The sequence below is a fragment of the Zingiber officinale genome, chromosome 4B, assembly GCF_018446385.1.
Source record: "Zingiber officinale cultivar Zhangliang chromosome 4B, Zo_v1.1, whole genome shotgun sequence".
Lineage (NCBI taxonomy): Eukaryota > Viridiplantae > Streptophyta > Magnoliopsida > Zingiberales > Zingiberaceae > Zingiber > Zingiber officinale.
In genome coordinates this window covers 89528750-89553448 of record NC_055993.1, presented here as the reverse complement: position 1 = coordinate 89553448, position 24699 = coordinate 89528750, and the positions used below count along the sequence as shown (strand labels likewise).

The 24699-nt window shown below is 38.9% G+C and overlaps 3 protein-coding genes across 3 annotated transcripts; all 3 read left to right on the top strand.

Annotated features, from left to right (window-relative positions):
- The first annotated feature begins 15472 nt into the window (after positions 1-15472).
- Positions 15473-19023, top strand: LOC121977709 (ent-kaur-16-ene synthase, chloroplastic-like). The gene is made up of 13 exons (XM_042530151.1): positions 15473-15519; positions 15606-15891; positions 15964-16144; positions 16332-16546; positions 16641-16761; positions 16844-16941; positions 17023-17240; positions 17307-17419; positions 17507-17605; positions 17695-17910; positions 17999-18140; positions 18216-18461; positions 18570-19023. Exons 1-13 carry the CDS (start codon positions 15490-15492, stop codon positions 18876-18878), a joined length of 2274 nt encoding a protein of 757 aa, XP_042386085.1. The 5' UTR covers positions 15473-15489; the 3' UTR covers positions 18879-19023.
- A 351-nt stretch (positions 19024-19374) lies between these two features.
- Positions 19375-21082, top strand: LOC121977708 (palmitoyl-acyl carrier protein thioesterase, chloroplastic-like). The gene is made up of 6 exons (XM_042530150.1): positions 19375-19733; positions 19817-19950; positions 20128-20241; positions 20328-20496; positions 20585-20653; positions 20730-21082. Exons 1-6 carry the CDS (start codon positions 19389-19391, stop codon positions 21054-21056), a joined length of 1158 nt encoding a protein of 385 aa, XP_042386084.1. The 5' UTR covers positions 19375-19388; the 3' UTR covers positions 21057-21082.
- An 874-nt stretch (positions 21083-21956) lies between these two features.
- On the top strand, positions 21957-23065 carry LOC121977706 (GATA transcription factor 16-like). Its single transcript, XM_042530149.1, has 2 exons — positions 21957-22219; positions 22453-23065. The coding sequence occupies exons 1-2, from the start codon at positions 22007-22009 to the stop codon at positions 22759-22761; spliced, it is 522 nt and encodes a 173-aa protein (XP_042386083.1). The 5' UTR covers positions 21957-22006; the 3' UTR covers positions 22762-23065.
- Positions 23066-24699: the final 1634 nt, after the last annotated feature.

Here is a 24699-nt window from a genome sequence, read left to right as displayed (position 1 = left end):
CAATCAGAGGTGTCTAGGTCCATTAGTGGATTTTGACCAAAACTCACTGATGGTCCTCCCCTACTTGGATTTACCTAAAATCAAGTCCCCTGTGAAGGTCTTGGTGGGGAGATGGTATATATGGTGTCAAACAGAATTTATACACCATGGATTAGAAGATATGGCTCCGTGCCAGTTGGCACATATTCCACTTATGGCCATGGCTATGCTATAGACTTAAACCCTATGGTAGCACCTTCTATTTTTTTTTTTTTTGATTTTTTGATAAGGAACTTGGTAGCACATTTTGAGTTTATAGAAAGGGGGAGATAGTATCAATTTTTAAGAAAGGATACCATACCAGGCCCACGTTAGGCCTGATATGCTCTCATATCAAGCCCACGTTGGGCCTGATATTCTCTCATATCAGGCCCAACGGTGCCTGATTTTTTTTCCATCACTTGCCACCACACCTATGGAGCTTTAAACCTTGATTTGCTAGCACCGATGGAGTCCTTGGAATTCCAGAATCCCACTCCAACTAAAATGGGGACAATCAGATGTGTCTAGGTCCATCAGTGGGTTTTGACCAAAACCCACTGATGGCCCTCCCCTACTTGGAATTACATGAAATCAAGTCCCCTGTAAAGGTTTTGGTAGGGAGATGGTATATACGGTGTCAAACAGAATTTATACCCTATGGATTAGAAGGTATGGCTCCGTGCCACTTGGCACATATTCCACTTATGGCCATGGCCATGCTATAGACTTAAACCCTATGGTATCAGCTTCTAATTTTATTTTTTTTGATTTTTTTATAAGGAGCATGGTAGCACATTTTGAGTTTATAGAAAGGGGGAGATAGTATTAATTTTTAAGAAAGGATATCATACCAGGCCCAACGGTGCCTGATTTTTTTTCCCAACACTTGCCACCACACCTATGGAGCTTTAAACCATGATTGGCTAGCACCGATGGAGTCCTTGGAATTCCAGAATCCAACTCCAACTGAAATGGGTACAATCAGAGGTGTCTAGGTCCATCAGTGGGTTTTGACCAAAACAAACTGATGGCACTCTCCTACTTGGATTTATCTGAAATCAAGTTCCTGATGGATCAAAAGCGCTAGAGGGGGGGTGAATAGCGCTCGTGGCTATTTCATTTTTCGAAATATCGGAATTGTAAACTTAAGTAACGCAGAGGAAAAAGTAAAGCAAGCACAGAACGACACAGGGAGTTTACTTCATTCGGAGCCTTTGACGACTCCTACTCGAAGGCCCGCGATCCTTGATCGCTTTCCGTGGGCAACAACTATAAGCTCGTAAAATACTACAACTGGAATACAGTAGAGATTGCAATTATGTAAAGCGAAAACTAATACTGACAACGAAAGATCGAAGAGTCTGAGCTTCGGGTTGTCGGCGTCTAGTCGTAGTACTTCAAGGTCGTCTCGATGGTAGCACTTCACAGAAGAAAGCTTAGAATTTCTTGTCTTTTTAGCTGCTCCCTCGACCCTCTTTTTATATGACATTCCGGGCGCCTGGATCCATTCCAGGCGCCTGGAGTGTGACGTGGCCAACCAACCAGGATGCTCCACGTGGCGAAGTCGCGGCAGGGATAAAACTTGATCCCGGGCGCCCGGACCTGTTCCGGGCGCCTGGACCTCCGGGCGCCCGGACCACCTTTTTCCAGCAGGTTCCTCTCCTGCAAAACAAGGTTAGTCCGAGCAAATACCCTGCAAGACAGTGATAGAATCTGATAAATCATAGTAAAGAAGAACTAACAGTCTTCGGACTGTCCGAGTCTGACTTCGGATTTCCAACCGAAAACCCTAGGTCGACCCGACGCTTACTGTTCCCTCTACGGGGAACGCGCCCTCACTTACTCCCCTCAGGAGAGATTACCTGATGCCAGTCCGGTCCTCCAGACCGACTGGACTTTCCGCCTAGGGTTACCACCCCCTAGGACCTAGGGTTACCGCCCCCTAGGGTTTTTCTCCACCTAGGGTTGCCACCCCCTAGGACCTAAGGTTGCCGCCCCTTAGGGTTTTCCCTCACCTAGGGTTACCGCCCCCTAGGACCTAAGGTTGCCGCCCCTTAGGGTTTTCCCTCACCTAGGGTTACCGCCCCTAGTCCTAGGGTTTTCCCTCACCTAAGGTTGCCGTCCCTTAGGGTTTTCCCTCACCTAGGGTTACCGCCCCCTAGGACCTATGGTTGCCGCCCCTTAGGGTTTTCCCTCACCTAGGGTTACCGCCCCCTAGGACCTAAGGTTACCACCCCTTAGGATTTTCCCTTTGCCTAACCGCAGCTAGGACTTTCCTGAAACACTTATTCAACATGTTAGATCACCACAAACCTTAACTTTGAATCCTTTTCCATTATCAAAACTCAGGTTCGATCGTCGGATGCTTCCCGCACCAACAATCTCCCCCTTTTTTATTATGGCAATCGAAATTCAAAGTTAAGTAATAATATGCAGTAAGGTATAAGTACAAGGAAAAAAAATGGGCATTACAAACTCCCCCTTAATATAACCTCCCCTTTGGATTTTTGTTCTCTTTGAATTTCTCTACTCTCCCCCTTTGCCATATATAAAAAATAAGCTAGATTTGAAAAAACTTAACTTTTCAAGACAAAACATTGATTTTGCTAGAGGAGATTTTTCGTTGTGATATATTCAGCTCTTTTTAACTTAGTGCATTTTCTAACAGAATTAAAAAAAAAAATTAAATAGAAGAGACTTGAAAGTTTTAAATTTGAAAAACTTTTTGAAAAGCTGCTTTAAGATAAATGAATTTCAAAGATACCTAAGGCAAAGGAGAAGCGTTAGCCTTAGTGCTTAATAGTTTACAAATTTTATTTTAGTAAGGTATCAGAGCCCTAAGGTCCAAGCATGAGTTAAGATTTGTTTTGATTAGGTATCATATCTCTTAAGTACAAGCATGCTTAAATTTATTATTTCCTTCACCAACTGTCTAACCTTTAGCTACTTGCTGATTGCCTAGATAGCAACAGTGTTCACTTGGTTAGTCAAGTCAAGTCAATTGATCCAGTTAGATTTGACTAGGACTGGAAGACTTGATTTGATTACTGTTAATAAAATATTTAACGCCCAGACTCATATTGATGCACAGAAATAAGCATTCTTGAGTCCAGGCTTTACCCTATGCATCTCACACCGTTCTATGTTTTACAAACACAATCAAGGTAAACCTAGGTGTTTGTGAGATGCTCTGGCTAAATCCTGGGGGAACATGATTTCTAGGGGAAAAGCCTAGGCTAAGTCCAAATTTAGAAAGTCTAGTAAAGTAGGGATTTTGAAAAAATCAAAATTTTGCCTAGAATTTTAGAAATGTAATTTTAAACCAAAAAGCATTAAGAGGACAGATTTGAAGATACCTATTCTACCCAACACATTCCTATTTGTCTTCTGAGTGTACTGAACTCAAGTTCAGGTAAAGGTTTTGTAAAGATGTCAGCTAGGTTTGATTTGGACTCAACGTAGTTGAGTACAATATCACCCTTAGCTACATGATCCCTTACAAAGTGGTGCTTCACTTCTATATGTTTAGTCCTTGAGTGATGAATTGGGTTTTTTGTTAGATTTATTGAATTGATGTTATCAATTGAGATTTTTGTTTTTTGATATTCAAGTTGATAGTCTTTAAGGGTATGCATCATCCATAGTAACTGAGATGTGCATTCACCTAGTGCTATATATTCAGCTTCAGTGGTAGATAAGGCAACACAGTGTTGCTTTCTACTTGACCAACTTACTAGGCAGTGCCCTAAAAATTGACAACTGCCACTTGTGCTTTTTCTATCTAGCTTGCATCCGGCATAGTCAGAGTCAGAGTAGCCGGTTAGATCAAGGGTGCAAGATCTAGGGTACCAAAGTCCTATGTTTAGGGTTCCCTTAACATACCTAAGGATTCTTAGGTTAAGTGAGACTCTTTTGCACAAGATTGGTATCTTGCACACATACCTACTGCAAAGATGATGTCTGGTCGACTTGCAGTTAGGTACAGTAGATTTCCCATCGCACTTCGATAGTATTTCAAGTCTACTGGTTTACCTTCTAAGTCTGAGTCAATTTTAACATTAGTAGTCATTGGTGTATTAATGATTTTTGAGTTTTCCATTCCAAATTTACTAATTAATTCCTTAGCATATTTGGTTTGATAAATATAAATTCCATCTTTGGTTTTTTGATTTGTAACCCTAAAAAGAAATTAAGTTCACCTACTAGACTCATTTCAAATTCATTTTCCATTAGTTTGGTAAATTCTTTTAGAAATTTTGAGTTGGTTGATCCAAAAATAATATCATCGACGTAAATTTGGGCTATAAAGATGTCGTTTTCAAAGGTTTTTACAAAAAGGGTTGGGTCTATTTGACCTTGGTTGAACCCTTTTGATATTAGATAGTTGGACAGTCGTTCATACCAAGCCCTAGGTGCTTATTTTAGTCCGTACAGGGCCTTTTTTAATCTAAAGACATAATTTGGATGTTCTATGTCCTCAAATCCTGGGGGTTGACCTACGTATACTTCTTCTTTAATAAATCCGTTTAAAAATGCGGATTTTACATCCATTTGGAATAGCTTGAATCCTTTGTGTGCTGCATAGGCCAACAGCATCCTAATGGATTCAAGTCTTGCTACAGGAGCATAGGTCTCATCATAGTCTAGCCCTTCTATTTGATTGAATCCTTTGGCTACTAACCTGGCTTTATTTATGACTATTTCACCTTGATCACTTAATTTGTTTCTAAAATCCCATTTAGTGTCAATTATGATTTTGTTAATGGGTTTAGGCACTAATTCCCATACCTGATTTCTTTCAAATTGGGCCAATTCTTCTTGCATTGCTATAGTCCAATCTGGGTCTGGTAGGGCTTCTTCTATAGTTTTGGGTTCAATTTTTGAAATTAGGGCTATTTGACTCTGGTTTCTATAGGATGACCTAGTTCTGACTCCTACAGTTGGATCACCCAAGATTTGGTTAGATGGGTGATTTGTACTTGTTCTGGTTGGTCGTGTGTCATTTGAATTAGTGATTTGTTCTTCAGATTCAATAGGTTCAAGTTGAATTTCGTCATCTTCTTTGTTTATTGGATTAGCATTTTCTGTATTTTCAGTTTCATTTATAGTGTCTTCATCAAATTTTATATTTGTTGTTTCTTCTACTTTTAGGGTAGTTTTGTTATATACTCTATATGCTCTACTAGTGGTTGAGTACCCTAAAAATATTCCCGGGGTTGTTTTTGATGTAAATTTTCCTAAGTAGTCTTTAGTGTTTAAAATGAAAACTTTACACCTAAATACCTTTAAATAGTTTAAGTTAGGAATTTTATTATAATAAATTTCATAGGGTGTTTTATTTTGAAATTTGTTAATTAAAATCCTATTTTGAATATAGCATGTTGTACTAACTGCTTCAGCCCAGAATTGATTAGATAGTTTATATTCATTTAACATGGTTCTAGCAGCTTCTTGTAGGGTTCTATTTTTACGTTCTACTAAACCATTTTGTTGGGGTGTTCTAGGGCAGGAGTATTCATGTTTGTACCCATTTATCTCACAAAATTTAGTGAAGTTGTGATTCTCAAATTCTCCTCCATGGTCACTCCTTATTCTTTTGATTTTGGTATCTTTTTCATTTTCTGTTAATTTGCAAAAATTGCTAAATATTTCAAAGGTTTCATCTTTTGTTTTTAGAAACTTTACCCAGGTGAACCTGGAGTAGTCATCGATTATGACTAAGCAATACTGGTTCTTGCTTAGTGACTTGGCTCCATGTGAATCAAATAGATCTAGGTGAAGGAGCTCAAGTAGATAGGTAGTTCTAACTGAATTGGTTGACTTGTGGGTGGACTTGGTTTGTTTTCCTTGTTGACATGCATTACAGATTGAATTTTCAATAACTTTTAGTTTGGGCAACCCTCTAACTAGTCCATTTTGACTCATTTTTGAAATGATTTTTGTGTGGGTGTGACCGAGTCTTCTGTGCCATAGCTCAGTTTCCTCTTGTTGTGTCAGAAAACACTTTATTGAGGAGGTTGGTAGATAAACGGTGTAGACATTATCTTTCCTAGTACCCTTAAGTACGATTTTTGGATTATCAACATGTTTGACTATACATTTGGACTTGGTAAAATTGACTGAGTAACCAGTATCGCATAATTGACTTATACTTAATAAATTGAAATTAAAATCTTCAACTAATAATACTTTTTGAATAATGAAATCAGAGTTAAGTTCGATATTACCTTTTCCGATTACTTTCAGTTTTCCATCGTTGTCGAATGCAACTGATCCTAGATTCTTTAGTTTTAGCTTAGTGAACTTCAACATATCTCCAGTCATATGTCTGGAGCATCCACTGTCCAACATCCATTGATCCAATTCCTACACATAAAGTAGTTGATGGATCAAAAGACAGTTTGATTGAAGTAAGTCCCTAATTTTGCATCTTACCCAATCTGAGTTAATTCTATTGGTGTTTGTATGGTGATTTGATGTTTAATTGAGAGATATTTAAGTTTGATTTTGATTTTGAAAATATTTAAATTTTAGTCATCTCACCCGATCTATGTTTTCAATCAGGGGATCCTATCATTTTGTGAGATGAATTAGTTCAATTTTTAGGGTTTAGTTTAACTTTATGTTAGATTTGGGTTTAGCTTTGGGTTCAACAAGTAAGCGTTCTTTGGATAAACTTCTGGGCTATGGTGAGTCACAAGGAGCTCATTAAAGTAACCATGCCTTTGAGGTTTTCCAAATAGTCCTACCCATTGAACTTAATACTGAACCTTGGTCTAACTAGTTAGGATCCATTTAAGGGTAGCTTCGGTTAGTTCCACTTGGCCAAATGCACTAGGTCGAAGCCATATCTTCCTAGACATGCGATGCCCAAGCTTCCCCAACGTACTATCATCCAAAAACTTCATCAGTACTGTGTTTCAAGTTAAATATAACCCTTTTAATCTATCCTTACTTACCCTGTCGAGTAATTTACTCTTGTTTACCCATTTCGGGTAGATTAAGTTCGGTTACCCAGTCGGGTAAATAGATTTCGGAGTTGCCAGCTATTCTGGACCCTCCTTCTATTTTGAATTAATTTCGAATAATTGATTTTGAATTTTGAATTTTGAGTTTTAATAATTAATTTCGAATTTTGAATAATCAATTTTGAATTTTGAATTTTAGTAATTAATTTCGAATTTGAATTTTAGTAATTAATTTTGAATTTTGAATTTAATTTTGAATTTTAATAATTAATTTCGAATTTTGAATTTTGAATTTTAGTAATTAATTTCGAATTTTGAATTTTAGTAATTTTGAATTTTGAATTTTGAATTTTGAATTTTAGTAATTAATTTCGAATTTGAATTTTAGTAATTAATTTCGAATTTGAATTTTGAATTTTAATAATTAATTTCAAATTTTTATCGTTTTAGCTCCCCCTGGATCATAGCCTCGATAAGGTCTATTGAGGTAATGTATTTGATCCTTAGGGACCCAATATTGTCCAAGTCCAACTTGATTGATCAGGTTGGACTTGGCAACCCATGCTTGGACCATTTTTCTATTTGTTCTTTGTATGAGAGATAGGTATGACCTATATTTGTTTTTCGTTTTGTATCTTAGTCCAGTTCGATTGTAGATTGCCCTTTGTGTTCCAAGAATCATGTTAAGATTCTTGGATCCCAAGGAAAATCGTTCTAAGGTTGTCTTCAAATCCTTGACTTGACTTTTCAGGTTGGAATTCTCTTCCTCAAGTTTTTGAACTTGAGTTGAGGTTCCAGTCTGAACTGGATCAGTCAAGGATTCGTTATTAGTCGTCTCTTTAAGGAGTGTTATCTCCTTTAGAAGCGACTTGATTCGAATTTTGGACTTAGCTACTTTATGCATTAAATAATTAATTATGCAATATAACCTATTTTGACTTACAGAGGGGTTTGGCCCTTCGGAAACGGATGCGGATCCGTGGCTTCTCTCGGACTCGGCTTCTTATTCGTCCTCGTTTCCGGATTCGTTGGTGTAGTCCCGAGCTGTTAATGTGAGAAAGTTAGTCTGCTCTAGTTCTTCGTCGTCGGATTCCTCGGAAGAAGACTCGTCTCATGTTGCCTTCAATGCCTTCTTTCTCTTTGGTTTCTTTGGATCCTTCTGGTTCGGGCAGTTTGCCTTGATGTGCCCCTTCTGATTGCACCTGTAGCAGGTCACTTCAAATTTAACCTTCGAGCTTGGTTGGGCTTCTTTAGACTGGATGGCCTTTCTGACATCCTTTTTGTTGAAGCCCTTCTTTTTGCAGAGCTTCTTTACCAAGTTGACTATTTCGGTTGTAAGTTCATCGTCGTCTTCCGAATATGGTTCTTCTTCTGACTCAGGTTCGGTTCTGCGCTTGATTTTTGATTCGCGCGTTCTCCCTGTTCCTGCAACCAAAGTCAACCCTTTCTCGGTCGGGCGTGCATTAGTTTGTTCGTGAAGTCCAAATTCTGCAAAAAGCTCATCTAACTTAATGGTAGATAAGTCCTTGGAGACCTTGTAGGCATCTACCATGGATACCCACAAGGTGTTCCTTGGAAAAGCATTTAAAGAATACCTTATGATGTCCCGGTTGTCTACCTTCTGTCCAATTGCATGAAGACCATTGAGCAGATCTTGAATCCGAGCATGGAGTTGGGCAGCTGATTCACCTTCTTTGGTGTCAGATGTCCCTTCGTGAAGTTCAATGAGCTTCTCCCACAACTCTTTGGCACTGTTGAAGGGGCTGACGAGGTTGAGTTCTTCTTTTGATAGGCCACACTGGAGGGTGCAGGTTGCCTTGGCATTAGCTTCCACCTTCTTAATCAGAGATGCGTCCCAATCTTCGTATGGTAGTGGTTTGCCGGCGCTATCAGTTGGTAGTTGGAGTCCGGTTTTAACAATCATCCAGACTTCAAAGTGAGTCTGGAGATATGCCTCCATCCGACTCTTCCAGTACCCGAAGTCGTCTCCGGTGAATAGCGGAGGGCGGGTTGTACTGTAGCCTTCTTGAAGGGCCATTTCAGATCAACCTAAAAAGAAAACAACTGACAAAATGTCCCAGGACTTGGTCCTGGCTTAGTAGTGTGGAAGGAAGAGAATGGATCTCGAACTCGGGTGGTGCTGCACCAACTCCGAGCAGAAAACTGATTCGAGAAAAAGAATTAGAATATAGCTATGAAGCTAAATTCTAATTGACTCCGAAAAATCTAAAAATACCACGGAAAATATTTTGAATGGTGGTTGCACCAATTCAAAATGACCCCGCTCTGATACCAATTGATGGATCGAAAGCGCTAGAGGGGGGTGAATAGCGCTCGTGGCTATTTCGTTTTTCGAAATATCAGAATCGTAAACTTAAGTAACGCAGCGGAAAAAGTAAAGCAAGCACAGAACGACACAGGGAGTTTACTTCGTTCGGAGCCTTTGACGACTCCTACTCGAAGGCCCGCGATCCTTGATCACTTTCCGTGGGCAACAACTATAAGCTCGTAAAATATTACAACTGGAATACAGTAGAGATTGCAATTATGTAAAGCGAAAACTAATACCGACAACGAAAGATCGAAGATTCTGAGCTTCGGGTCGTCGGCGTCTAGTCGTAGCACTTCAAGGTCGTCTCGATGGCAACACTTCACAGAAGAAAGCTTAGAATTTCTTATCTTTTTAGCTGCTCCCTCGACCCTCTTTTTATATGACATTCCGGGCGCCTGGATCCCTTCCGGGCGCCTGGAGTGTGACGTGGCCAACCAACCAGGATGCTCCATGTGGCGAAGTCGCGGCAGGGATAAAACTTGATCCCGGGCGTCCGGACCACCTTCTTCCAGCAGGTCCCTCTCCTGCAAAACAAGGTTAGTCCGAGCAAATACCCTGCAAGACAGTGTTAGAATCTGATAAATCATAGTAAAGAAGAACTGACAGTCTTCGGACTGTCCGAGTCTGACTTCGGATTTCCAACCGGAAACCCTAGGCCAACCCGACGCCTACTGTTCCCTCTACGGGGAACGCGTCCTCACCTACTCCCCTCAGGAGAGATTACCTGATGTCAGTCCGGTTCTCCAGACCGACTGGACTTTCCGCCTAGGGTTACCACCCCCTAGGACCTAGGGTTACCGCCCCCTAGGGTTTTTCTCCACCTAGGGTTGCCACCCCCTAGGACCTAAGGTTGCCGCCCCTTAGGGTTTTCCCTCACCTAGGGTTACCGCCCCCTAGGACCTAAGGTTGCCGCCCCTTTGGGTTTTCCCTCACCTAAGGTTACCGCCCCCTAGGACCTAAGGTTACCACCCCTTAGGATTTTCCCTTTGCCTAACCGCAGCTAGGACTTTCCTGAAACACTTATTCAACATGTTAGATCACCACAAACCTTAACTTTGAATCCTTTGCCATTATCAAAACTCAGATTCGATCGTCGGATGCTTCCCGCACCAACAGTTCCCTGTGAAGGTCTTAGTGGGGAGATGGTATATATGGTGTCAAACAGAATTTATACACCATGGATTAGAAGTTATGCCTCCGTGCTGGTTGGCACGGAACAGTGTCCTGTTTTCTTTTACAATGACCGAGAACCAATCTTATTTTTCAAGGATGACTCCAATCCCTTTGTTTGAGTTTTAACTCATTTAAATTTCAAGAAATATTTACATGACTTTAAAATTACAAACCCCTTCCTGTTAAATTGAAATGCAGAGAGATACTAAACCTATTATAATTCTGAATATTCACAACTGGTATCGCGTTTTTTTTACCCAATCGAGATATGGTGTGAAGTATTAATTCTGCCTTGCAGATGATGGTTTACACTTCTCATACCTACAATAACACTTATCATAAAATAAATACTACATAAGACGATATAACATAAACATCCCTTTCCAAAACTATTTTTCTTACATTCCTATGTATGTACTGCATACAATACATATGGATCAACTCCTCCAAATTACAATTAAGTCAAGAACCAAGGGCTGGCGACATTCTACAGGTCCTCCAATTATAGCCAAGTTGTTTGCACCTGTTGCATTTGACTTTTACCTTCCCATTATGTTTCGATTCGATCCTTGTCTTCTTTCGCCTACCCGGCTGCACAAGGCTACGGGGACATAGAACTATAATGTTGTTTACTCCCCTAGGCCAAAATTCCTTGCTTCTAAAGGGGTAAATACGATCCATGTATGTCGCATTCCAATTCTGTGAATGAAAATAATGTTCACAATATGGGAGTGTATTCATGTTCCTGTGAATGATGACGACAATTGCATGTGAGCAAGGCAATCCTGAAATTTGAAACTCCCTGCAATTACAATATTTCTCTCCAAATCAACAATGTATGAAGTGCCCCATGTCTCTACTTCCATTTCAGATTAAGAGTAGGGATGGACTTTATATCGTCTAACTTTCTCTCTCCTTGATTCCATTTCTTTGGTAGCATGAGGTGTCAACACAACATACCATTTCGACACTTCCTCCCTACGGTTAAAGAACCATTAAGCAACCTTTCTTCTGGTATTATCAATTAACCTGTTTATGGGAAGTTCATGTGTCTCCTTGAACAAAGCATTTAAACTCTCTACACAATTGGTTGTTAGCATTGTGTAACTTCTGCCACTAAAGTGTGCATTAGCCCATCTTTTAGGGTCAATGTTCTGAAGCCACTTATGAGCATCTGGATGTTTTTCAAGCATGGACTGCATTATGAGATCAAATTGGAGTGTTGTATTTGCTCGAGCTGCTGCCCAAAACAAGCCTAAACCTGACCTACTGTCAGTATCTATTACCATATTGTAAGACATGTGGTGGCAACAAAAAGCATGATGGGTTGTAGGGTAGACTTTTCTAACTACTAATATAATGTCGTGATGTCTATCTGATACTATACTCATTGACTCTGGATTAACATCAAAGAATCTCTTCGTATGATCAAAAAATCACTCTCATGCAGACCCACATTCAACTTCAACAATTCCAAAGGCTACTGGGAGGACATTGTCATTAGCATCAATTGATGTAGCCATCAACAACACATCCGGATATTTACCTCTTAGGTGTGTGGCATCAATTCCAATCAATTTGCGAAGATAAGACCATAATACTCTTCTACAAGCTCCAAAACCCCAAAAACAGCGTTGAAACTGATTATCCTCATTCCTGTGTAGTGCCACATATGTTTCAGGATCCTTGACTCTTAACTCATGCAGATATAGTGGAAGATCTCTATATGCTTGGTCATAATCTCCAACGACTTTCTTCATTGTTTTCTCTCGAGCTATGTATACTTTTCTGTATGATATGTCACTCCAAACCTAGCTTTTATATCTACTATAATCATACTTGGCTTGTATTGTTCATTAGCAAGAAATTGCTCTTCAACAAAAGAAGCTACAAAGGATGAAGAGCATGCTTGATGATCAGCACTTTCCCTAATGGTGCCACATTAGTATTCCTTTAAATATTTCGTAACAATGAACTCTACATCCCCTCGGGCAACTACTCTCTATTTACACGGTTGATTGAAGCAGACGACTTTTACTTTATTTTTCCGAGTGTCAACTGTGTTATATCTCATATGTTTAACCATGACATGTTTCATAAGTGCATTCTTGAACTCTTGTCGAGAAGGAAAAATCTGTCCAACAAAAAATTCATGCTCATCTATTGCTTCTTCAATTGGCCTTTGGAGCAATCAAGAATTTAGAATATATGGATCATCAGCTATTGGGAACTCCTCCTCTAAGTCACTATACTGCTCTGGAGATATTTCATATTGTTCAATCTGGATATCATCAGCTAAGAATTCTTGTACATCTGTATTACATTGCAATTCCTCTCCAATTCGGTTATAATACCCTTCCTCCTCACTCCAAGTAGGCTCAAAGTAATCAGCAAGTGTTGTATAGGGATTCAGAACTTCATCTTCTTGAATACTAGCATCATCATTTAGATCAAATGTGAAATTACTGCTTCTATTTCTATTTGTGTTAGGCACACAACTATACTGCGAAGATGATGGAATATTTGTTCTGGATACTTCTACATTAGCTCCATTTCCAATGTTTGAATTTGTATCAAGTGTATTCCATATCTCAGAGAGAATTTCCTCGGTTATATAATCGTCCCTGATAAATAAATTCCAAACTAATTAAGTCAATTTTTAACTACATAATCAAGTGATGTAATAGGAAGGGTTGAGCGAGGAAAAGATCTATATGATGTAAAAGTAAACTTTTAACCAAAGATCGCATTGGGCCTGATATCGATGATATCAGGCCCACGTTGGACCTGATATCATTGATATCAGGCCCCTACTGAAGTAGACAATTCTTGTAAACTAGGACCACCACTGACTAAACCTTAACCCTAAATAAAAAATGGTTAGGCAAACTTACCTATCAACCTCAGAAACTAACAAGACTTAAATCGATTAAGTATTCTATTACATCATATTGCAGGTGTTGTTGAATATTTATTCCCCACACAACCTAAATAAACCATAGCAACCATTTTTTTCACCACCCTTTGCTACAATACTTTAATTACAGTAATAAATCTATACATACATGTCTAAATCTTTAAATATATTCTTCTACTAATTTCCCTCTTGCAAGACGTTTGTCCTTCTCGGCTGACGTTCTTAACTGCAGTTGTCCTTTGGTCTCCTCTTGAAACTCTTACGCCAATATCCCAAAAACCTAACTGGTCTATTGCAATCCCGCCAACTAGCATGAGCAGTAATGGCAAGCACAGGGTTTATATTTCTTTCGTGTTTATAAAACCACGCAGAGGGATGGAGGGAGTGAGACGGTGAGATGACGTGCATCCGAACCACAAATTAATTTTCAATTCGATTTGTGCCTTAGATGCTTGGAAAATGGTGACTGAAAAAGGTAGTTGCCAGTAGCCAGAAGTGTAATCTAGGAATTGAATTTGTTAAACTGTGTCTTTTGATAAATACAAACTTACGATGTTTTTTTTTATAAATATAAAATGTAAGCAACGTCTTTTGATAAATTGTCGAAGAAAAAAAAAAAAAGTTAGAACGAGACATTCTTTTAATATTTTTTTTAAAAATAAATTTTGTAGAACATTAATAATCTCAGCTCCCACATCCATCTCAATCCATCACCATCCTACAACTATTCAATTGACTTCCTAGAAAACACGTAAAACATGTGGATTGATCATTTCTGTCATAAAACATGTAAAACATGTGGAATGACAATTTCTGTCATAACTATTGCTTGTAAATTAATGCACTATTGTCTATGGAGAGACTATTCTTTGCAAATGCTAACTATTTATTATCATTCTCTGATGCATATTTCTTCTACTTTCTTAACTTAAGGTGTGCAGATACAGATTCTCCAATGAGTCCATCATTGCAGATCATGCATTCCGTCATAGCTGTTGCTCCTAAATGTAGTAAGTTCAATGCTCAGTATACAAGGCTTACTTACAAACTGTTTTTCATATTCTCCTGTTTTTTTTTCCTTCTCCATTGTTGCTCCTTATACATTATAAGTTAGATTTAATCACGGGTTAAAGTCGACGGTTTATCAATTCAAAATTATCGGTTCAATAGTTTCCAGAATGTCAATCTTTAACCTTAATATTTTAAAACGATTATGATTCACTATTCGAAATCGTAGTTACAGTTCCATTCGTGATTCAAAATTATTATTATTTTATTTTAAAATATTTCAATATTAAAATCTTCTATTTGACCTTTTCAAAGTTAGAGCTTCAAAAACGTAGAAAGCAAATAGATGGTGAAGAATATTATACTAAATCCTTAAATCCTTAAGTATTTTTGTTTTTTTATACTCATATTTTTTTTTAATTTAACATTAATATTATTATATTTTAGTCTTATGAAATATATATATATATCACATAACTTATATCTTTTAATTAATCTTATATGGATGATATATATATATATATATATATATATATATATATATAATTAAATAAATTATAACTCTTAATAAATTTTTTATTGAAATATCATATAAGTCGAATAATTTTTATAAACTCAATATTAAATGAATAAAATGATAAAATAAGACTAATAAGCAATTAAGAAAGTTAAATAAGGTTAATAATCACATCAAAGAATTTATAAAATTAACTTTAATAAAAAAAAGGTAGAATAGTATTATTAAAATATTATAAAATTGTCAGGTCAAACCACTAGTTGAACCGTCTGTTCACTAATTAATTAGGGATCCAATCCTTAACTAGCTCGTCTCTAGACAGGTCAATTACAAGTCGGACCAGTTGAATCGGGTCAACAGATAACCTGTCCATTGACCTGGTTCAGGTTCTAGGTTAGGTCTGATTTGGGCACGTCTACTGCAAGCATATATAAATAGAAAACCAATGAAAATCATTCACGCCAATAAAAGGATGAATGTTCTAACAAAATTCTCTCATGTAATCTTTGTATTCCTGCTAATTGGTGCAGCACTTGTTGATCTAGGGCACAAGATGATTAGAAGTGGCAGCAAAACATATATGGTGAAGTGGCATTTTCATTCATATTCATCCTCTAAATATGATGGTATTCTTTGTTGTATATCAAATAAGTTTCAAATTTATTGTAGTGCCAAGGTGGATCAATTGAAAGAATCAGTATGCAATTCCAGAAGATCCAACTATCGGCTTCATCTTATGACACTGCATGGGTAGCAATGGTCCCTTCTCCAACTTCTCCTACCCATCCATGCTTTCCACAATGCCTTGATTGGATAATAAAGCATCAACATTCTGATGGATCATGGGGACTCGATCACTTCCAACCCTTTCTCGTCAAAGATTACCTGTCTTCGACATTAGCTTGTGTAATCGCCCTCCAACGCTGGAAAGTTGGTCAAGAACAAGTCAGGAAGGGTAAGTGATGATAAACAGTGTTATAGCATTTGAGTGGTATGGGTTAAATGATTAGTCATGTTGTTACTGCAGGTCTGAATTTTATTGGGAGTAATTCTTCATCCATTTTGGATGAGCACTTGCAGTCACCTATTGGCTTCGATATTGTATTTCCAGGCATGCTTGAATATGCCATCAACATTGGTTTAGATGTTCCTATAGAACATCATAAGATAGGTAACATGCTCGGCCGACGAAATGCAGAACTACTCAGGTTGGAACTGTACTTTGTAGTTTAGAACACAAACTGTTCTTTTTTTCTGTTTGTATTTTCTTATATACAAAAAAAATTGTTGGTCTTTTGTTGAACTTTAATATTTATAAAAATCTTGCCGTTTATAACTCCTTTTTCCTAAATGTTCTTAGAGATTACTGAAACAGACTTATTTGTAACATGTAAGAGAACAAGGAAGTTGCAACGCAAGAGAAGCCTACTTAGCATATGTTGCTGAAGGATTAGGGAATGCACACGACTGGAAGAAAATTATGAAATATCAGCGAAAAAATGGATCATTGTTTAATTCACCTGCAACTACTTCTGCTGCACTGATTCATCATTATGATTCTAAGGCACATGAATACTTACATTCTCTTCTATTGAAGTTTGACAGTTCAGGTGATTGAATATTCTCATATCCTACGAAAATGGAAGTGGATTTACTAATTTTTACATATTTATTACTTTAAATTTACTCGTTGATTCTTCACAGTTCCTACATTATATCCTGTGGATGTGCATACACATCTTCATCTGATTGACAGTATTGAAAAGTTGGGAATAGCCGAACACTTCAGACATGAGATAAAGAGCATATTGGATAAAACATATAGGTGCACTGTTAGATATTTAATTCTTTCAAATAATTATGATTTTTTTAAAACAAAGTTTCTTTGTAAGTTCTAACATATGCAGAAGCTGGTTGCTTGAGGAAGAAGAAATATATTCAGATGTAGCCACATGTGCCATGGCTTTTCGCCTTCTTCGATTGAATGGATATGATGTATCTTCAGGTGATTGTTATATCTATGTTGATATCGAATCAAATGTATGATACTTATTGGTGACTGTGATGTTGGTTTGATTTGGTGTAGATTGCTTAAGTCCGCTCGGTGATGAGCACTATTTTAACAATACATTGCAAGGATATCTGAAGGATGTCAACACTGTATTAGAATTGTACAAGGCATCACATATCAAAATATTTCCCTACGAGCAAGGTTTAGACAAATTAGCCTCCTGGTCAAGAATGTTTCTGAAAGAAGCATTAACCACCAACCGAAATCCCCAACACCAGATAGGTTTACAAGAGGTAAATGGATGTTACTTGCAAAGAAAAATCATGTCTGAACATTCACAAATTTGGAGTTTTGTTCAGGTGGATTATGCTCTAAAGTTTCCGATTTGGTCCAATGTGGAACGTTTAGAGCATAAAAATACCATTGAGAACTTCACTCTTGGCAACTTACAAGTTCTCAAAACTTCATACGAGTAAGATTCGAATATAATGTGTGGCAACAATGATATCTTCAGCTTTCTGCATATTATGCTGCTGATTTTTTTTGAACCACCAAATAGGCGTTATAGCATACAGGATAGAGATCTAGTGGAGTTGGCATTGGGTTCCTTCGAAACTTCTCAGCGTAGATATCAGGAAGAACTCCAAATGCTCGACAAGTATTTGCACTATTCAATTGTGTAGATGACTAGATAGTTTAATCCTCCTCTTTTTCTCTTTCAGTGATCATATTTCTTGAATGTGACAGTTGGGTGAAAGATAACAAACTAGATCGACTGGAATTTGTCCGGCAAAGGCATATTGTTTGCTATTTTTCTGCTGCTGCAACACTTTTCACTCCTCAAATGTGCGATGCTCGCATATCATATGCCAAAAGCAGTGTCCTTGTCACTGTGGTCGATGACTTCTTTGACATAGGGGGATCTATAGAGGAGCTTCACGATCTCATTTCATTGGTGGAGAAGTCTGTGCTGTTTCCTGTTATTTGATCTTGCGTTATACTGTTCTCTAAAAGGTTCACAAGCAAAATCTCCGTTTGCTATTGATAATAGGTGGGATGCAAGTTGGGAAAAGGAGACCAATTCTGAGCAAGTTAAGATCATTTTTTCTGCTCTGTTCAACACAGTCAATGAGCTTGGGACCAAGGCGTCGGCATTACATAAGCGAGCTATCACCCACCATTTAGCTGAGGCAGTAAGATCTGAAAACTTTCAAAAAAAAAAAAATCTTTACTTTAATTAAGATTGTAACAGATGATCGTATCGTTAGTGGCTTAGGTTGATGAATTCCATGATGCAAGAGGCAGAGTGGCGGATAACTAAGGAAGTTCCTTCACTGGATGAGTACATGAAGAATGGGGTTGTGTCCACTGCCCTCGAACCAATTATTATCCCAACACTCTGTTTTCTTGTTCCAGAACTTCCTGAAGGTGCCTTCAGAAATACAGAACACGAGAATTTGCTCCGGTTGGTGCGCATATGTTTGCGTCTGCTCAACGACATGCAAAGTGTTCGAGTAAGAGAAACAAATGCATTAAGTTGGATTGATGTTTCTCGTTATCCTCATTCTTTTTTCGTTTACTTGTATGAGATTTTTTTTTTCCCCTTAATTTGTTCACCGCAGAGAGAAGGTATAGAAGGGAAGCTGAATGGCGTATCACTACGCGTTCTCCACAGTGGCGGTTCGATGTCCGAAGAAGAAGCAAAGCAGCAGATGCATGGGGAAATAGAGTCTGCCAGGACCGAGCTCTTGAGAATGGTGGTGCAACAAGATGGGAGCGTTATTCCCAGGCCTTGCAAGGATCTCTTCTGGAAGACATGCAAAATAATGCACCTCTTCTACATGAACAACGACGGGTTTACCGCGCTGAAAGAGACGGCGAGGGCTGTCAACGCAGTCATTCATGAACCCATAAAAGCCAAGCTGATATGACAACAATATCAACGAGATTGAATTGAGAGAGGCAGCATTGGTTTGTTTGGTGTTTTACGGTTCTTCTTTCAGAACTTGATCATTTAGATTCTGATCGGACAGAATCAATAAAGTGAAACAGAACGGCTCGCTTGATTCCGTCTCAGTTCTTGTTTCTCTACCGTCGGAATCAATCTTCAGTTCATGGGGAATTACGTCTCCACAACGTGGATTCTGTCAAAATTGCTCATTTAATTTATATGAACTCCACTCTTGGTTGTCCTAGTGATTGTTCCTAGATTCTCATGCATAGATTACGAGTCCCACAAGGAACACGATCGTTCTTCCTGCACACTCGGAGACAAAACCAGCCACCTTCTTATTTTAATACGCCTCCAATGGCGATCCTTCTGAGGCCTTTCCCTCTTTGAATATGTTGCCCTCTCCGTCCAGCTATCATCTTTAAATCCACTCCGACGCAGTCTTCTGTCTCTTCAATTGATTGGTTTGGCTTCATTCTCTCCCTCTGGAATGGCTTCCATCTCTCGTGCTCTGCACTGCCCTGCTAAATGCTGCTCCGTCAAGGAGAGCGGCGGCTCCAACAAGAAGAGCTCCGTCGCGGTGAATGGAAGCGGCTCGCTCCATGGCCTCAAGGCGGCGGCCGCCGAGGTGGCGTATCCCCTTAGCGCCGTCACCGACAAAAACGCGGCGATCGCACGCCAGAACATTCCGAGAGAGAAGCAGCTGGTGGACCCCTTCCGGCAGGGCGTGATCATCGACGGCGGCGTCAGGTACCGGCAGACCGTGGTGATCCGGTCCTACGAGATCGGGCCCGACAAGACCGCGACGCTGGAGACCATCCTCAATCTCCTTCAGGTGAATATACTGAAACTGAAACTGAAGCTGAAGATGAAGATGATATGTTCATGGCGTGTTCTTGAGTGATTTGTCTGGATCAGGAAACGGCTCTGAATCATGTTTGGATGTCTGGTTTGTTGGGGGATGGATTCGGAGCTACTCATGGGATGATGAGGAACGACCTCATTTGGGTGGTCACAAGAATGCACGTCCTTGTTGATGAGTACCCAATTTGGTAAGTTCATCAGTATATGAAGGAGGTTTGAGTAGCTGAAACAGCCCCTTAAATGGTCTGATCCTTTTCTGGGACAAGTGAATTTTGTAAACTGTCCTTTTTATATATCTGACCATATCATGATCATATTGAATTTTTGCATATTGAGCCATATTCTTTCATCATTTTTATTGACAGGGGAGAGGTTGTGGAGATCGACACTTGGGTTGGAGCATCAGGGAAAAATGGGATGAGAAGGGATTGGTTGATTCGGAGTCGTCTCACCGAACGAGTCTTTTGTCGAGCTACAAGGTATGTTTGATGCCCTCCTTTTTCGATTTTTGTTGATTTTTCTTTCATAGGTCTTTTGATAATTTGATGGTTCGAGTTGGTTGTAGCACTTGGGCGATGATGAATCAAGAAACTAGGCGACTTTCGAAGATGCCCGAAGAGGTGAGGGATGAGATCTCTCCTTGGTTTATCGAAACACGGGCGGTCCAAGAGGAGGCACTCAAGAAGATCGATAAGCTAGATGACAATGCAAAGTATGTGAACTCCGACTTGAAGGTGAGTGATCGACTAAAACAATGCCTAAGATCGACTTGTAGTATCGAAGATATACTTCAATGCTAATTTTCTAATGAATTTCGTGTAGCCGAAATGGAGTGACTTGGATATGAACCACCACGTAAACAATGTGAAGTATGTGAGGTGGATGCTTGAGGTAGTTGGCACACTAAAACATTTGATGTATCAAAACCTCTTAGCTACTAATTAACTTTGGTGATTCACTTTTATAGACTATTCCCGATCAATTCATGGAAAATCATCAACTCTCGAGCATTATCTTGGAGTACAGAAGGGAGTGCGATAGTTCCGATACGGTGCAATCTATTTGTGAACCCGACGAAGAATCCATCCCTCGCGACAATAACATAAGATTCCTCACGGGATTCTCTCTCGCTCCGGAGTTTCTTGATGGTAGTGGATTGTTGGGAACATTCGACAAATGGCCAACGAGGTATACCCATCTCCTTCAAGTCAAAGGTGAGAAAAAGGATAAGGAAATTGTGAGGGGAAAGACCTCATGGAAGAAGAAGATGTTCAAGTTTTCAAATTGTGATTGATAGTGTTGTTAAAAATAATAAAGTTTCCCCTATCTTGAGCCACACTCTTCTTCAAACTCACACTCAGAAGTAAGTTTTGCGATCAAGTGCTCTCGACAAAGTTAGACCATATGATGAAGTTAATCCTGACTCAAAATCAAAAATAAATATATTATGACAAATAATAAACTAATCCACTGAACTAACAAAAATATATTCAATATTGTCATATGGTAGAGTCGTAAAATATTTAGTGTATTTATGGGATGTCTAATTAATTAATTAAAGGATGGCATATTTATCGAAGAATTAGAAGAAATATATATATCATAGAAAAACACTTTTTCCAAGCAAACAAACTTTTTGTCGTTTTCCGATAATTCTGCAATTGTCAGAATCTGTTCCCTCGACAGCTCCCCCTCTCTCTCTTCGTCGTTCAGTGATTCCAACTGCTTGCCTTCGTTGCTCGCGTAAAAAAACAAAGATTCCAAGTATTTTTCAAATCCATTAAATTTGGAGAGCATCAATTTGATAAAAATTTTATAAATAAGAAAATCTTAACGGATACTCATATAAACAGCCAATATTTTTAAGTTTATCGTGATGAAAATCTCTATAGTACATTACATAAATTTTAAATATCTCATTAATCACTTAGATGGTCTAATCGCTATCCGGGCTCTTTTCATTCTAAAAAAAAATACACTTTCTAATCTATATTTGTAAACAAAAACATAAAAAATATTTTTAGTATAAAGCAAGAGAGTGCCCGTTTAATAATTTTAAAAGAGGATATCTTTTGATATACTTATTGTCTCTGAAAGGGCCTTTTTGGTACACAAATATGGGACAGGGGCTTGTATGCAAAATAGGCTCGGAACGGCAAAACCCTCCGTTGTAAAAAGAAAACCTTTCGTGTTGCGGGGGAATATTTGAGCACTGAGGGAGTGAGACTGGCGAGCTGTGCTCCAATGACCTCGACGGCGATCGCGAATGGTAGTCCTAGGGATTGGGAGTCCGGTGGCGGTTTCCGATGTGCGAATGGCGGCTGCGATCGCGCGAAGGCGGCGAGGTGGGTCAAGGCAGAGCAGGAGCCGGCGGCCGCTAGATCTCCAGCGAGAACCTGTGCCGACTGCAGCGCATCGGAGACGCCGTTGTGGCGGGGCGGTCCTGAAGGGCCTAAGGTCGCGATCTATTCTCCTCCCCTGTTCGCTTCACATTTCTCAGAATTCACCGGCGTAATTTCGAGTTTGGTTTCTTGAATTTTCTATATATATATTTTTTTTTACTTGGGGCTTATCGATCTCGTATTCGATCGAACTCGCAATCAGCGATTGTTTCTTCTTCGGATCGCGACCTGATAAACCCCCAAATCCAACCCTACAAACTACTCAAAATGCTCGGATGTTTTCGGCAGTCTCTCTGCAACGCGTGCGGGATTAAGTACAGAAAGAGGAAAAAGGCATTCGAACCTGCAGCCCAAGGAAATCCCAATAGACCGACCAGATCCGGCGGCCAGATGAGGGCGGCGCCTTGCCCGGAGGAGTTAAAGAAGAGACAGAGATCGAAGCAGGAGAGGATGCTGAAGCTGCTGCTCATGCAGCACGAGAAGCGGCGAGGCAGGAGGGAGGAGGTGAAGAGCGCAACGGCGGAGCACGGCGAAGACGTGGAGGAGGCTGCCCTCCTCCTGATGTCACTCTCCTCTGGTCTCTCTCTCCATTCCTAGCACTGCCGCCGCTTCCTTTTGAGAGTACTAGTTTCATGACTCTCTTTCCATGTGGTCTCTAGTTCAAACAAGAAGAAGAGACGACAAAAATGGGAAAAAAAATATCAAAATTCCCAGTTTTTGTGCCATTAAGGTTAGACCTGATTCTCCGGTAAATGGCTGAAGAGTTTAATTTAGATTTACTTGGGAGGATGGAAACTTAGAAAAAATTAATTTCCATCGGGTAAAACTTTTACTTTGTAAAACAACGGATTATATTCCTTTTATCTTATTTACTCAATAAGGCGAAGATGGATTTAGCCGATGATTTTTTTTAACATATTTTTTATGCATCCAAATTAGACGGAAATCCGCTTCTCTTTCCTCCCTTCTTCTTTCTTTTATTTATTTTTTTTTCTCCTCGCAATCGCAAACACCCATCGCTATCGCGAACGCCCCTCGCGCGGCAGTGAGGTCGCCTCATGCAGCTGCGCGCGACTGAGGGAAGTGGACCTCAGGCGGTCGTAGGCGACGACCAGACGCCTGAGGTCATCGTGGGCGTTCGTCGCGCTCGGGGCCGCGGGCAATGGTCCCGCACGAGGTTGCCTCGCCGGCCTCGAGTTGATTCTTCCTTGTGTTTTTTTCTGCAAGGAGTTTTTTTTCAGTCTTCGATTCTTTTTCCTTCCCCTTCATCTTTCGGAGTAAGCATAGAATACTAATGCGTCGGATTTTAATTCTTCCATCTTGTGGATGCACTGTAAAATTTCACCATGCAATGGAAATATTTTATCGCTATTCACAAATAGCAACGGGTTAGCAACGGAAATATTTTATTCGTCAAACAGCAATGGATTAGCGACTAAAATTAAATATTTGTTGCTATAAATAGCAATGGTAATTTAATTGTTAAGTGAAATGGAGTCTCCGTTTAGCAACAGAAAAGTAAATTTTTTGTCACAAATAGCGATGGAAAAGAAAATTGTCTGTAGCAATTAGCAGCGAAAAAATAAAATTTCGATCGCTAATAACCGAAACGGAATGGAATTCGCACTCAACAATTAGCGACAGAAAAACCAATTTTTTATTGTCAATCTTGCCATCAAATTAATAGATTCATTTTAGCAATTTACATTCAAATCTAATATGTTAAAATCATCCTAAGCGATGGTTTTCACAATAAACTTATAACATATCATAATAATATTACAACACAACAAACTCACAACATATCACGACAATATTACAACACAATAATCCATATAAACTTAAAAGTACATAGATAGACATATAATATTAAATTCAATCACATGTCGAAATTTAATAAATAAAAATTCATTGTAGATTAAAAAAATTATTGAATCTTCGAAGACAAAGTTTATATCATCTAATACAATAAATTCCTAATTAAAATAAGAGCAAAATAAGCGTCAATCCTATATAAAATATCATTTCATAAGTTATAAATACAATAATAAAAATGCGATGTTAAACTACATAAAACATAACTACTTATCGTAAAATAATAAATAAAAGCAGATGACATTCTTTAAAAATATATACTTTCAAGTTAGTGGATGTCCGGGGATACAGTGATAAAAATATGTAATATCTAAAATTGATTATAGAAAATTATAATATAATTGGAGATATATGTAATTAAAAAATAATAATAGCAAAATTTTTGACTTAAATACATATGATCCTGTTCAGAATCTGAGTCAGATGGACCGTCGGGTGAAGTGGATGAAATGATGACCGAGTCGCGATGTCCCAGAGGGGGTGTGCTGAGATGACTTCTGTGTTGACAAAGTCGTCAAAAGTCCTTTGGTCAACGCTACCTGCAGCCAGTAACCGGATCGCCCCGGTCCCTGGTATCCCGAGGCTCGAAGCAGATACAATGAATATATGAGTAGCAGGCTAATATATAATAATGAGATGAACGAGGGACGAGTACGGAAA

Bases quoted from the DNA above. Each gene is read 5' to 3' on its own strand.
- LOC121977709 (XM_042530151.1), top strand. From the start codon at position 15,490: ATGATTAGAAGTGGCAGCAAAACATATATG. The intron at 15,892-15,963 runs GTAAGTGATGAT...TTGTTACTGCAG, and splicing joins TCAAGAACAAGTCAGGAAGG to GTCTGAATTTTATTGGGAGT. The intron at 16,942-17,022 runs GTGATTGTTATA...GATTTGGTGTAG, and splicing joins TGGATATGATGTATCTTCAG to ATTGCTTAAGTCCGCTCGGT.
- LOC121977708 (XM_042530150.1), top strand. From the start codon at position 19,389: ATGGCTTCCATCTCTCGTGCTCTGCACTGCCCTGCTAAATGCTGCTCC. The intron at 20,497-20,584 runs GTGAGTGATCGA...AATTTCGTGTAG, and splicing joins ATGTGAACTCCGACTTGAAG to CCGAAATGGAGTGACTTGGA. The intron at 20,654-20,729 runs GTAGTTGGCACA...TCACTTTTATAG, and splicing joins ATGTGAGGTGGATGCTTGAG to ACTATTCCCGATCAATTCAT.
- LOC121977706 (XM_042530149.1), top strand. From the start codon at position 22,007: ATGACCTCGACGGCGATCGCGAATGGTAGTCCTAGGGATTGGGAGTCC. The intron at 22,220-22,452 runs GTCGCGATCTAT...TGTTTTCGGCAG, and splicing joins GCGGTCCTGAAGGGCCTAAG to TCTCTCTGCAACGCGTGCGG.